The 12,864-nt window shown below is 41.1% G+C and overlaps 1 protein-coding gene across 1 annotated transcript; it reads right to left on the minus strand.

Moving 5' to 3' along the window:
- Window positions 1-310: 310 nt before the first annotated feature.
- Window positions 311-10,627, minus strand: vps72a (vacuolar protein sorting 72 homolog a). Its single transcript, XM_080005312.1, has 6 exons — window positions 10,299-10,627; window positions 4,729-4,881; window positions 4,070-4,190; window positions 3,679-3,855; window positions 2,794-2,938; window positions 311-1,859 (listed from the first exon to the last, which is right to left on the minus strand). Exons 1-6 carry the CDS (start codon window positions 10,413-10,415, stop codon window positions 1,466-1,468), a joined length of 1,107 nt encoding a protein of 368 aa, XP_079861438.1. The 5' UTR covers window positions 10,416-10,627; the 3' UTR covers window positions 311-1,465.
- Window positions 10,628-12,864: the final 2,237 nt, after the last annotated feature.

A 12,864-nucleotide genomic window follows, 5' to 3' on the forward strand; every position in this document is an offset into this window, starting at 1 on the left:
TCTGTCCTGTTCTAAACCAATAGTTGTGCAACCCTGATATTTAGGGCTAGAGGGTAAATAGCAAAGACAGAGATAGAGCAGTTCTCCTTCAATCCTGATATTTGCACAGTCCCACAGAAATAAGTCCGCCAGATAATGTCCCAACAGACAATTTGGCACATAAAAATCGAAATCTCTTTATTCTCAGTTCCTGAGCAGCTCAGCGAGTTGGACAGAGGTCCCATTACATAAGAGTCCAGGTCCCTGTGAAGAACGGGTCTCGGGGCCTTACTGGGACATATTTAACGCTCCAACGCTCCGTCAATCCCTCGATCAATGATGTATCAGTGGACTGCTACTCACACACCCACCGCTTTATCAATACAGAGCAGTTATGAATACCGGTCTATTTAAGATATTCCATTTGAAACGCCTTTATTCCCACATTAACTCGACACACTAGTGCTTTATGATGATTATAACCAATGAACTGTATAAGCAATCTTTTTCCAAGAGGTGACGTTATCTTTTTATTTTTGTATGCAATGGTATTAGATTGCATTTATATGGTTATATGTACTTATACATATCACTCTACAACAGTGCAGTTCTAATGCTGCTGTCATAATTGATGTTGATAAGGTCTTGTTTCCATCGCTAACATTCACCAAAAGCAGCCTGGTCAGCTCTGCTGGTTAGAATTGGTTTCTGTAGCATTGGACCAAATTCACAGCACAACGCTTTGTTCTCACACAGATTGCTGGCATCCGTGCAAAGCGAGCTGCACTAATACAACCCTTGACTTCAAGAAATGCAACACAGGACGGTGGCAACTTGGAGCGACGTGCAGTGAGCAGAATTTGTACCTGCATACCAACTCTGTATAATCCGGTCGCCTTTATTAATCTGTGATGCTACACCAACTGAAACAAGCTTGTCAAGATGCCACACCGGGTAACGCAAGGAGGAAATAAAGCTCATCCAAAAGGAACTTAACAGGACAGAGCACAATTAATGCAGCAAAAATAGTTTGTATTGAATTCAATTGACACTTATTCCATGTGAGCACATCCAAAAACTTGATAAACAAGGTCAAAAGGCTCCCTGTGAAGAACAATCCATTTTAAATTAAACACTCTCCCTCTCGGAACACCTGAAGCACAGTGTAATCACATCGGTATTCATATGAACTCCATTTTATTAGAAACTAATGTGATGAATACAGGTGTTAAAATTGACCTCCGAGAATTTGTTATATTCACAGGATTCGAACGTTGATGCACCAAATGTCAAACAGGGCTCGAGCTCACCAGTCCGCTTGATTTACAGTGATTAGTTCTACGCTCGACGGGTGGTGGTGTTTGTGATTGTGTGTCGGGTCTCTCTCTCCGAGAGTCCATTTAAGATTTTTTATCCAGTATAAAAAGTCTGAAAAGAAAGAAAGAAAGAAAGAAAGGGAGAAAGAAAGAAAGAAATCCTCCAAGCTCTATGTTGCGACCGCGCTCTGTTTGACGAACATCTTGTGCCGTGTTCCCTTGGAGACGGAGGAGTCGAGTCCCGTCGCCCCGCCAGAGGTGTTGGGGAACCCGTGCGCGGCCACGTACTTTCGGTACGCCTCCCGGATGATGCGGAAGGCCCGCGTGTTGGCGTACGGGATGTCGGTGACCGGGTCTCGGTACAGCGCTGCCTTGTGCGTGACGGGGCACACCTCCTGGACGGGCATCTGAGGCCCCGCCTGGGAGGAGGGCGGGAAAGCCACCTCCAGGGCCTCGTCGTCGCTGAACGTTATGTACGTCCGCGAGCACAGGCCGCCCGTGGGCTGCTGGGACGGCGTGGAGGGGTTGGCCGGCGCTGTCGAGGGAGGAACGTCCTGGTCCAGTCTGGAGGAAAAGGGGAGAAGGCCCGGGCCGCTGCGTGAACGTTGCTGCATTGTGATCGCCGTGGCGCTCTAGGACGGTTTTGTTATCTTTGAGGTGATGTTTTTTCAGTCTATTTCCATTTTTGAATAGTTAAAGAGGTAGTTAGGGCCTCACCCCCTAGAGCCAGGGTTCCAAATGTATTTCCCTAAGAGACCCCCTAAATCAAACCTTATGAGACGTATACATTGTACTTATTAGCGGTTCGCGGTCATTTTTGTCTCAATTTATTCTATTTTCATGGAAGAGAGAGCAAGGCCTTGAGGGCATATAATAGAGTATAACATTTTTCAAGGATTTTGTTACAATTATCAAATATGTGGATATTTGCACAAATATTTGACCATTAGGAAACCCCCTGTCAGGGTCTGGAACCCCAGGTTGGGAATCCCAGCTCTATGTGTCAATATGCAAGACAGCCACACACATTTTTATCTCTGGCCCACTTGCATATCCATTTTGAACATTCATTCTGGTTGCCTAGCTGCAGGCAGGATCCTCTGCGAGTACCTTTTGTCAATTTCACCTCTAAAGATAGAACAAGATAGCTCCAAAATGTCCAGAAAATGAAAGATGGTGCTTTTGAATAGAGGTGGGAGTGTGAGAACAGCATGTGTCTTATTTCTCATGGTAAGACAAGAATCTGAATTTTGTATCTGGAAATGTGATGTTTTTTTTAGGCAAGGGTACAAACTGCAGGCCCTCAGTTTGCATTGCTTCTGCGCACTAAGCAAGCCAGGCTGACGTCAAACTTTGCCATTTCTGGGCTTCTGGGGCCACAGAAAACCCGCCCCGGGCCTCCATAGAGAAACGTCACACGCTTTCTCCAGCTGTAATTGTGAATAACAGGATCATTTTCAATGAAGCCTCCTGAAATACAGAGAGACGCCCTCCTTACCCTTCCACGTCCACATTTTCCTCCTTCAATAACGCGTGAGAGACAAGAGGCATGAGGACGGAATGGTAGCGAATAGTTGGCCCGTCAAAACGCCGTTTCTTGTGGACGTGTTTCTTCTTGTCTGCCTCTAATCGCTCGTAGTTCTCTTTAAAAGAAAAAAATAGACATAAAAAAAAAAAACATGGGTTAACGTGGGTTGCGTTTGAGATATTTGTGAGAATTTTTCAAATCTAACATTGTGCAAGCATCTGAACGAACAAATCATCAATACATAATCCCAAATTATATTGTAATTGAGATTAAAGCAGAGATTTTCATCATCCCAGGTTTTTCTTGTCATTAGAATTTCTAAACGTGAACGTTTTTTCAGGGAATTTTAATTTTTTTTTATTAATTAAAAAAAAATAATAATCCATTCCAGTTCACAGGATTTATTAAGTTTGAGTATGATAAAAATATTTCACCAAAGCATTAGAAAACCTTGTTTAGAGGTCATTTAGAGCCCCCTTACATAAATAACTAGCCTCTGTGAGTAAATGATTTGATTTATTACTCATTTCATAATAATCCAATATTTTTAGACCAACTGGTATGGTTTTAAAAACATCTCTTTCTCACAGCATCAGATTATGTATATAAACTCTTTTTATTGCACTTTATTTTTAGGGGCTATGTGGCTGGAAGAACTTCTTGAATACAATATATTTCTTATTGAAACACGGCAAATACTGTATACAAAGTTTTTATTTTATTCATATTTTTTAAATCGTAAAATTCAATCCAATACAGGAAAACCCGAACAGAATTATAATCGTAGTCCTGGAGATCGCCTCCGTGCTTCCAAACGTAGGGGGGAGATGTTAGCATTCAGGTCTGTTTCCTCACCTAGAGACCTGATGTTGAGCTCAGCTGTTATTTTTGCCTCAGCCAGAAGCTCGTCCTGGGTGAGCGGCCGGTCGCGGTGCGCTCCTCGCCGTCGCCGGGGCGCGTCCTGCCGCTCCTGGAGCCGCAGGTTAGTCTTTCGGGTGTGTTCGCTGGTGGACTGTCGCACTGACTTCCGAGCTAAAGAAGACACCGTTTTGTTACTAATGAAGAATTTGCAGTACGGTTAAGTCGTTTGCCACCACTGAGTCTGCTCCACAATATTGCGTAGACCCGTGTGAAGAAAAACAACATTTTAATTGCTGCTGCAGTTCTCCCTTTTTTTAACATAGGGTTCATTTTCCACAGTCTAAAGGATGAACATGTCAGTGTTAGCTCGGAAAACGTTTCTTACGCTCAGCAAAATCATGGAACTCTGGTGGAATCCTCCTCTTCAGCTCCACTTTAGCTTTCTCTGTCTTTTTTAGCTCTTCAGAGGGTCTCTTAGGCTTGGGCTTCGCAACCTTGATGGGTTCCTTGGGTTGTTAAAAGACAATAGAACATCACTGCAACATCTTCATGGCAAAAACCACAAAATGGAGACATTTATTATAATTAGGGTTGAGAAGTGACTATGAATGTTGATTGCTTAACAATTCCCTTTTATTTATTATTGGATTATTTGATTTAGTTACTGAATGATTCCCTTCATTACTTCAATTATATATACATAACCTTTATAGTGCTGTAACACACGTTCTCTATATTAAACTAAATATGTAACATAAAAAACACTGATTCACTGCTTTGTTTAAACAAAATAAGATAAGACAAGAAACTGTCATTGGGTAAAAATAAAAATAACGGTGTTTGATTTATGTTTCAGCACATTTTTACATTTCAGTACATTTTTACAAATACGACTACATAAGCACAACATCCATCCAGACACCCAACGCTGGTCTGTATCCCGCGTTAAAGTTACATCAAATGAACTGGACCACAAAACCAAATGTTAATTCATTTGGGACTAAATGAACTGCCACGAGCTCCAGAACCGTCACCCCCTCATACCTTGTACGCTTTGGTGACGACTCGACTCTTCCTGCGAGGTGCGTCATCCTCCTGGTCACTGTCTGGCTCGTCTCCCTCGTCGATGTCAAAGTCACTGTCCACCTCGTCCTCCGTGTCGGAGTGTTCTCCATGATACTCATCGTCTCCCGATTCCTTGTGGAAAACAAAACCAACTCATACTTAATAGTCCTAGTAAAATAACACGTTTCCGTTTTAAATTATCTGTCAAAAGAATACTGTAGTATGAACACACACATGGGTATAAGAGGAGTTATGAGATATGACCATATGTATATGTATGTGACAAATAATCTCTTGAACTTGAGATAAGATATACGAACAGTAGAGATATGAAATGAATGAATGATCAAAATGCCTGAATGTTAAACTTCTTGGGGATCATACAGAGCATCAACAGTGGATTCAGAATTTATCCTAATGCATTCATTTTCACCTATTGTGAGTTGGCCAATTCAAAACAGTTCAAAATTGTCCCCATTCAAAAATGATTTTATCTCTATATTGTTACATCTAAAAATGTATATACAATATAAGGACACATAAGACAACAGTGTATTTATCATCTGGGGACATTCAAGAAATAATAACGAATAAATAATAAACACATTTAAATGGAAATGTATTTGTGAATCTAACGTGCCGTGTGTGTCACAAAACCAAGACCAAGCGCTTTCCAGTAGATGGCGTTAATGCAACATTTATGGATGCCACGCAACTGCTGTTAAACTAAACAGCAGCAGAAGAAGAAGAAGAAGAAGAAGAAGAAGAAGAAGAAGAAGAAGAAGAAGAAGAGGTGCCATCGCCTTTGATCAAAAATGATGAGATGGTCAAAATGCAGGTATAATGGCCGCCAGTGCCTGTCCCCCCCAATCCCCTCTGTCCGTCGCGAGGAGCGAGGAGCGGAAACTGGACGTCAGGGTGGGGGTTGCCGTGTGTATATTTGTCACTCAAATAACGCCTCTTCTATGGAGAGCTCAGTGAATCAGATACTGTATATTTGTCAGATTCAAGTTATGGAGAGAAAAATGGTTCTAGGAGACATTTTTTTTGTTTGTTTTTTTTAACCCGTGCTGTCAGCATGCTGGGCATACAACACAGAGTATTTGTGCCATTGCATTCAGGACAGATTTAGTCTGCAAGTGGAGTTCAAGTTCTCAACCTGCAATGCAACTCTTTACTCATTCCTAAAATCATCAAGAACTGCTGCAACAACTCTGTCCTGTGGACGACCTGTAGAATGACAAGAGCACAGTTTTGGTTATAGAGAACCACCACCAACCCCCCTCTTTGGAGAACTATTTATCATGTTTGGGTCTATAAACAACTGATCACTACTCCAAGAGTCGGAGAATCACCATGGTGAGACAAATAAACAGAGAAACAATCAACATTTACACAAAAATATGAACGCTGGATGACAACATGTTCAGGAGGACCCCCACATGCCCCAAAGCACAACGACATTGTACCAACTTAGTAAGACTCAAGTATTAAATGATGGAGTTATGTCAGTGATAAAAGTATCCCATATTTCATTAAATGAATCAAAATTGTTTTGGGATATTGCCAATAGTTTTTCTATGTGGAGGGATTATCTCTCTTTTTACCATTGAGTAATATTGTTTTCTTGGCCATTATTAAGGCGATCAAAACGGGTTGGTGGTGTTTCAGTGGTGGGTCGACTGAGGAGAGGTCACCGAGGAGACATATAGACGGGTAGAATGGAAGGCTGCGACCCAGAAGGGTCAATAGCTTCTTGGTGATGTTGGTCCAGAATGCTAGGATAGGTGGGCAGAGCCAGAAGGCATCAAAGTACCCATCTCTGGTATCAAGGGAACAGTGAGAGCAAATGTCTTCATCCCCAAAACCCATTTTGAACATTTTGTGTTCCATGATATGGGCTCTGCGCAAAATCTTATATCGGATGGTTGCATTTTTGAGTTGCGGGTCATAGAAAAGGTGTTGTTGCAAATGAGCTTCCACAGGTGGATATTGGTGGGAACAGAAAGGTCTCTTTCCCATTTCATTGTAGGTAAAGATAAGGTGTCGTCTGTTTTTAATAAAAGTTTGGAAAAGGGATTTTTCAAGTGACCGATATGAGTGAGATGTTCAATCATTTCAAGTGGTTGTAGGATGTTGTTCGTCAATTTGATTTTAACTTTTAGAGACTGCTGTAATTTAAGGAATTGAAGGAAGCCGTGGCCACTGATATTATACCTTTGGGTTAAGGTAGGGAAGGATATAAGCAAATTGTTTATATAAAAAATGTATTAACTCTATCAAATGCTTTTTCGGCATCCAAAGAGGCAATAATAGTATTAAAGTTGTTCCTTTGAGATATGCTGATCAGACTGAATAAACAACGCATATTTCTGGATGAGTGTCTGCCTTTGACAAAGCCTGTTTGGTCTGGGTGAATTATAAATGGAATTACTTTTTACTTTGTTGGTTAGTGCTTTACTTATAATCTTAAGGTCGCAATTAATAAGGCTTACGGGTCTGTAACTGGAGGAGTGGGTTGGGTCCTTTTTGGGTTTGAGCAAAACCGAAATGAGAGCAGTATTCATGTGCGGAGGCATGGTGAAGGTTGACTTGACCTCTGTAACCATTCTGATGAATAATGGGGAGATAAGTGGACAGCAGTGTTTATAGAATTCCACTGGGAAGCCATCTGATCCAGGAGATTTATTGTTGGCCATAGAGAAGAGCGCTTTCCTGAGTTCTTCAAGAGTAAATGGTTGATCTCAGGTGGTAGCCTGCTCCGTCGAAAGTTTAGGAAGGTCAATATCATCAAGGAATGAGTGAATGTTTGATATATTTGATTCATCTTCCGAGTGATATAGCTTATTATAAAAGTCTCTAAATATGTTATTGATGTCTTGCGGCGAGTATGTTATTTTACCCTGTGAATCCTTGATGGCTGTAATAAGGGATTTGTCTCTATCACGTTTCAATTGATTGGCAAAAAATTTACCTGATTTGTCATTGAATTCAAAATAATTTGCTCTTGTTCGTCGCATAAGGAATTGTGTCTTTTGATGGATGATAGTTTCAAGTTGAGATGTAATTGTCCTGATCTCATTTCGGATTTGCTCAGAAGATGAGTGGGCTTGTTGGGAGTGCAACTACTTTAGTCGCTGTTTGAGTTTATTTTGACATTCTTGTCCTTTCTTTTTCTTGTGAGTGGAGAATGAAATAATACTACCTCTTAGAACTTCCTTAGCCGTTTCCCAGAGTAAGGATGGTGATATTTCTGGGGAGTCATTCAGTTCAATGAAGGAAGTCCATTCTCCTCAAAATAAATAAATTTTTTATCTGTCAACAGTGAGGTGTTAAACCGCCACTTGCCAGGAGGGTTCCAGTTTGTTTCATTTATCAGGTTGAAACTAATCGGCCCGTGATCGGAAATTACAATAGGGTGGATTTCTGGATTAGCGATTTTGGAAAGTGCGGCGTTACTTGTCAAGAAAAGGTCGATTCTAGAGAAACTTTGTTGGGGTGGTGAATAATATGTGTATTCTCTAGAATGTGGGTTATTTGATCGCCAACAATCCCTAAGAGCAAGATCACTCATATTGTTCTATAGTGTCTGACGAACCACCAAAGTAATCATTATGAAACGCCCTTCTGGGTCTGATATTGTGGTTTTATTTTGATATGGGATGTTTTTATTGATCAATATAGATACACCTCTTTTTTTTTAGTTGTATGATGCGGAAAACATCTGAATAACCCATTAAGCTTTGAGTTTGAGATGCTCAGATGCAGTGAGGTGGGTTTCTTGCAGAAGACAGAAGCTGGGGATCATCTTGGTGAGGTGAGTTAGATTTTGCTACGTTTAGCAGGTGAGCCCAAGCCTCTCACATTCCAACTAACAAACTTAATGGGTGTCACTGAAGCTAGTTAGGGGGTTATGGCACAGTGCATCCAAGGCAATAGCTATACTACTGTTCCCATGCTTTCCCATAGATAAGTCTGGGGATTCCTCCTTTGGAAACAAGTAGACAAAGATAAACACAGAACATTGCCGGATTAGACATACATAAAGTGAAAGACATTATAGAGTGAGAGTGATAGGAGAAGTAAGGAGAGAGGGATTAGGAGACTCTTCAGAGGCAGTTGGTATGAGATTTGAATGCTGGAGGCACAACTGACGTTCCCTCTGTCAAGACTGGGCAAACTACTGATTTGTCACAATTTTGCAGTATTTTTGCCTTACTGAATTCAATTTGTGGGTTGTTCATTGAATTTTTTGTTGTATTTTCTCTAATAAATGGAGCAGCCCATGTCACAGACTGCCACAGTACACTTATGCCCAGCACAGAATTAAATAAAGAAATATTGTGTACAGATACTCTGTCTACATTCAATACATTAAACATAGAAATTCAAAATAACTGGTATTGTATTATTTTACACACACACACAGAGACACACACACAGACACACACACAGACAGACAGACAGACACTGGGGCCCTGCAACGCATGAAGGAATCAAAACTCTGAACAGGGTGTTTGAGGACATGTTTCCAGACAAAGGCTGCCCACAAATTAAACTGACTGAGTTGTCTTATTTCACAGTTTGTGTGTAACTAGGCTTATCGGAAACCCAAATGTCTGAGCACAAGCACTGAAAAAGTGAGTTTTTCATAATAGGTCCCTTTTAACAGCGGTTGCCATCCAACAATGTTGCATTACCGCCATCTACTGGAAATCGGGTCTTCCCTGGTGGTGGGCGTTCAAATTCCTTTCAGGGACACAAATCTTTTGATGGAGTTCACTAAAAAGATGTGTTCGCCGAATCATGAACGGTGATTCTCACGTTGCAAATGGCTTGTTCTTGCAGTGGAGCCGTTCAGTGAGTCCTCACTGCAGCCAAAGTCCGTGCAGCAAGGCGTATAACCATGTTAAAACAAGTTTGACAGCCCACTTTTTCCGACCCCAATCAATTATGGTCTGGGCATAGGCTACAGGGTGTGCCACTGAGACGGAACCTTGTTTTCAAATCCCAAAGACGACAGGCATAGATCATGCAATGCACGTGTAATGTCTGAACACTACGCCTTGAAATAACAGCATTCTGACTATAATAACTAAAGAGGGAATCAATGAGTGAATCAAGGAAATAAAAGAACTGTAGGAAACAGTTCCTGTTCCTCCTGCAGTAGCTTTTAGCGGAAGAGACTCGAACGAACGAATCGTTTTGATTGGGGGATTCAGTTCATTTCGGTCCCTTCAAAGATGCAGTCAAAAAGAACGAACCGTTCTCGAACGACCCAACACTACTCTTGGAATTTTGTGTGACACACGGCACGGTACAACTCAGTCTCAAAGAGATCCACACGAAAAGGCGGAGATCCACAAATATATTTCCATTTAAAAATGCTTAGTTGATATGCAGATCGTGATCTACGAGCTGGAAATTAGAGGCACAGATACAGATTTACTGACACTCCGGATTTATTTGCGTATCGTGTTTTACGAGTTTCGTAACTCGGCGTTTGTTTCTGAACACTTATGAGACTGTTTTAATCCCACACCACTCACATCGTTAAAGCCTCCGTACGTGGTCTTGTAGAACTCGTCCTCCTCCTCTGCGTCCAGCAGCTTGGACATGCGGTTCCCCGCAGTCTTGCGGGGCTCCCTGCGCACCGCCAGAGTCATTGTTATGGTTGCTAGCACAACAATGCTAAGGTTTAGCACTCACTCCTGTTCAATGCCGGTATTTATGTCGGCGCTGATGCTTACTCGTGACTTGTTTTCGTGCTTATTTCTGATTATTATTTTTTACACCAAAGTTAAATTACAATGGTTATTTGATAACTGGAAATGTGTTAGTCTGGGCTAACACACGCAAGCGTTCGTGTAGCTCGGAATCTGAGCGGTGCAACTACTTCCGGGTTAGGTCACGAGCTTTGCACGGAATCACAAAGAGGCCAAACTTCATTATGAAGCTGTTGATGATCCAGACGTATTATTTAAGTTGCAATTGATTAAAATTTTCATTTCATTAATTTTTCCACCTTTCTTGGTCTGTAGTGTATATATGATATTATGGTGTGTGTATATATATGTACTATTGGTATATACTGTATATTCAGAGTTCTGAAAACTTGAGTAAACCTCAAACATTTGAGTGTTTTGAATACAGGTTGTTCTCATTTAACGATCTACCTGTTTAACGACTGTTCAGACTTATGACCAGCTCTCTGACCAATCTGTATTTTGTTCTGCGTGCACGGCGTCTCAGTGTCAAGCATCTCATCGCGCATGACCCAATATACACTATATACACTGTATATACTATATGCACTATATACACTATATACACGATACACTTTATATACTATATACACTGTATACATCTCATCTCATCACCCTTCTCCGTCTCGTTCTCGCAGTCTGTCAGTTTTCACTACACTAGCGTTTGCAATGGCCACGCCACGCCCCCTTACCGTGAAATAACACGTTTTCCTCGCTTATCCACCAATTCACTTAACGACCTGGTCCTAGGAACGGAACTTGTTTGTTAAGTGAGGAGCACCTGTATATTTATGTCTTGTTTCTTTTTATTTCAAAATGCTGTGAGCTGCTAGTGATTTTCTAACTGTGCTGATATTTCATCATTTTTAACACAACTAAATATTTAACTCGGAGGCTATTAATTCTGCAGAGGAAGCAGAATTTAGGCCTTTGTATTTAAAATGCAATCTTCAAGACAAACGAACGATTGCCTAAATGTAATTATTTAGTTAGTTACATGTTTGTTTAATGTGTGATGCTTACCTTCTCGTTCAATACCGGGAACATTTTCTCAACTTTGTAAGCGAATGGAACACGCAGTGACTGGGTGTGAAAATACTGAGCATCTACGACTAAGTTGTATGAAATGTGCTGAAGACCAGAGATTGGAGAGAGATCATCAAATACTCTAATGAATATCATTGCGACTGAGGCAGCGCTGCAGGGTGGCGATACTTGGCAATGAAAGAGAAAACTTTATCTTGGAAAGGCAAATGTCCAAAGCCAGGATCATCGAGCAAGTCACTTTTATTTAGTTATTTACTCATTTTCTTCAGGGACCTACATTTTCATACACATCTGTTTGTAGTCATCCTTGTAGCAGGTGCAGTTGCAATAGGCTGAGGTAGCATGCTGTGTTTTGGGTAACAGTGTTTTTATGTGTACTATTGTGTCTTCTTCTTAAGCGCACTCCCGCTTCTTTCTGTTACTTGAATAACATGATATTTGTCTGTTTAATTTTGAAAGGAAACTTAATATTGACTGTTTTCTATGATCTGAAGAAATACATTGCTCATCATAATTAAACGCTCGTGGCGAGCTGGAGGAGACATGCTTCCTAAACGTCTAAGGACTGAGGACTGTTAAGACGCTCGTTCATTTAAAGTGGCAATCGCGAGGATTTCCGCTCTGCAACTACCGCGAAAAGCGGTAGTTGCAGGTGTGTTTTTGGACCTCACTTCCCTGAGATCCAAACAGTGTCGCCTGTGTGACGTCAGTCAGTTGGTAGTCAGCACGTGAGCCACGCCTCCATAACAATTCCAGGTCGCCCGTGCAAATGGACGCCTGGATTTAAACGCATGCCGGGAAAGTGGCCGCAGACATACGGTCCTTAATACTCAGAGTACTGCAAATGCAAGGGCTTTCATCAGTCTGCCATAGGCTCAATCACAGTTTTGTGTTACCGCATTCAAATTCAAATTCAAGAGATTATTTGTCACGTACATATACATACAGTCATACATACAGTATATGCAGTGAAATGTCATGACACCCCGTGATTAGGGACTTAACAGGCATTCATTTAGATGAAAATCTTTGAGATTGGCACTTTAAATAAGCTTGAATATGCTCTTTGAGGCCTAGTTAATTTTTCCGCATCTTACAAAATGATTTGTAAAGCCAGATTTTACAATAACATGCAACAAATCTCTTGGTGTTAAGCGTTGGGATTTATAAATATATAACGCATATTAAGGTGCGATGTGTTTCTTTGCCTGAGGTCGAATGGTTAAAATCTGGGCATGAGATACACCTGGTTTTATGAATTCATGCTCTCTTTGTACATCTTTGATAATGGGCAGATTTACAA

Source organism: Zeus faber (assembly GCF_960531495.2).
Source record: "Zeus faber genome assembly, chromosome: 1".
Classification (NCBI taxonomy): domain Eukaryota; kingdom Metazoa; phylum Chordata; class Actinopteri; order Zeiformes; family Zeidae; genus Zeus; species Zeus faber.

What these genes read in the sequence shown, in the direction of transcription:
- vps72a (XM_080005312.1), bottom strand. Translation starts at nt 10,415, where the DNA reads ATGACTCTGGCGGTGCGCAGGGAGCCCCGCAAGACTGCGGGGAACCGC. An exon ending in TCGTCACCAAAGCGTACAAG is followed by an intron (nt 4,191 to 4,728) that starts GTATGAGGGGGT and finishes TAACAACCCAAG; the next exon opens with GAACCCATCAAGGTTGCGAA. An exon ending in GTTCCATGATTTTGCTGAGC is followed by an intron (nt 3,856 to 4,069) that starts GTAAGAAACGTT and finishes TGTCTTCTTTAG; the next exon opens with CTCGGAAGTCAGTGCGACAG.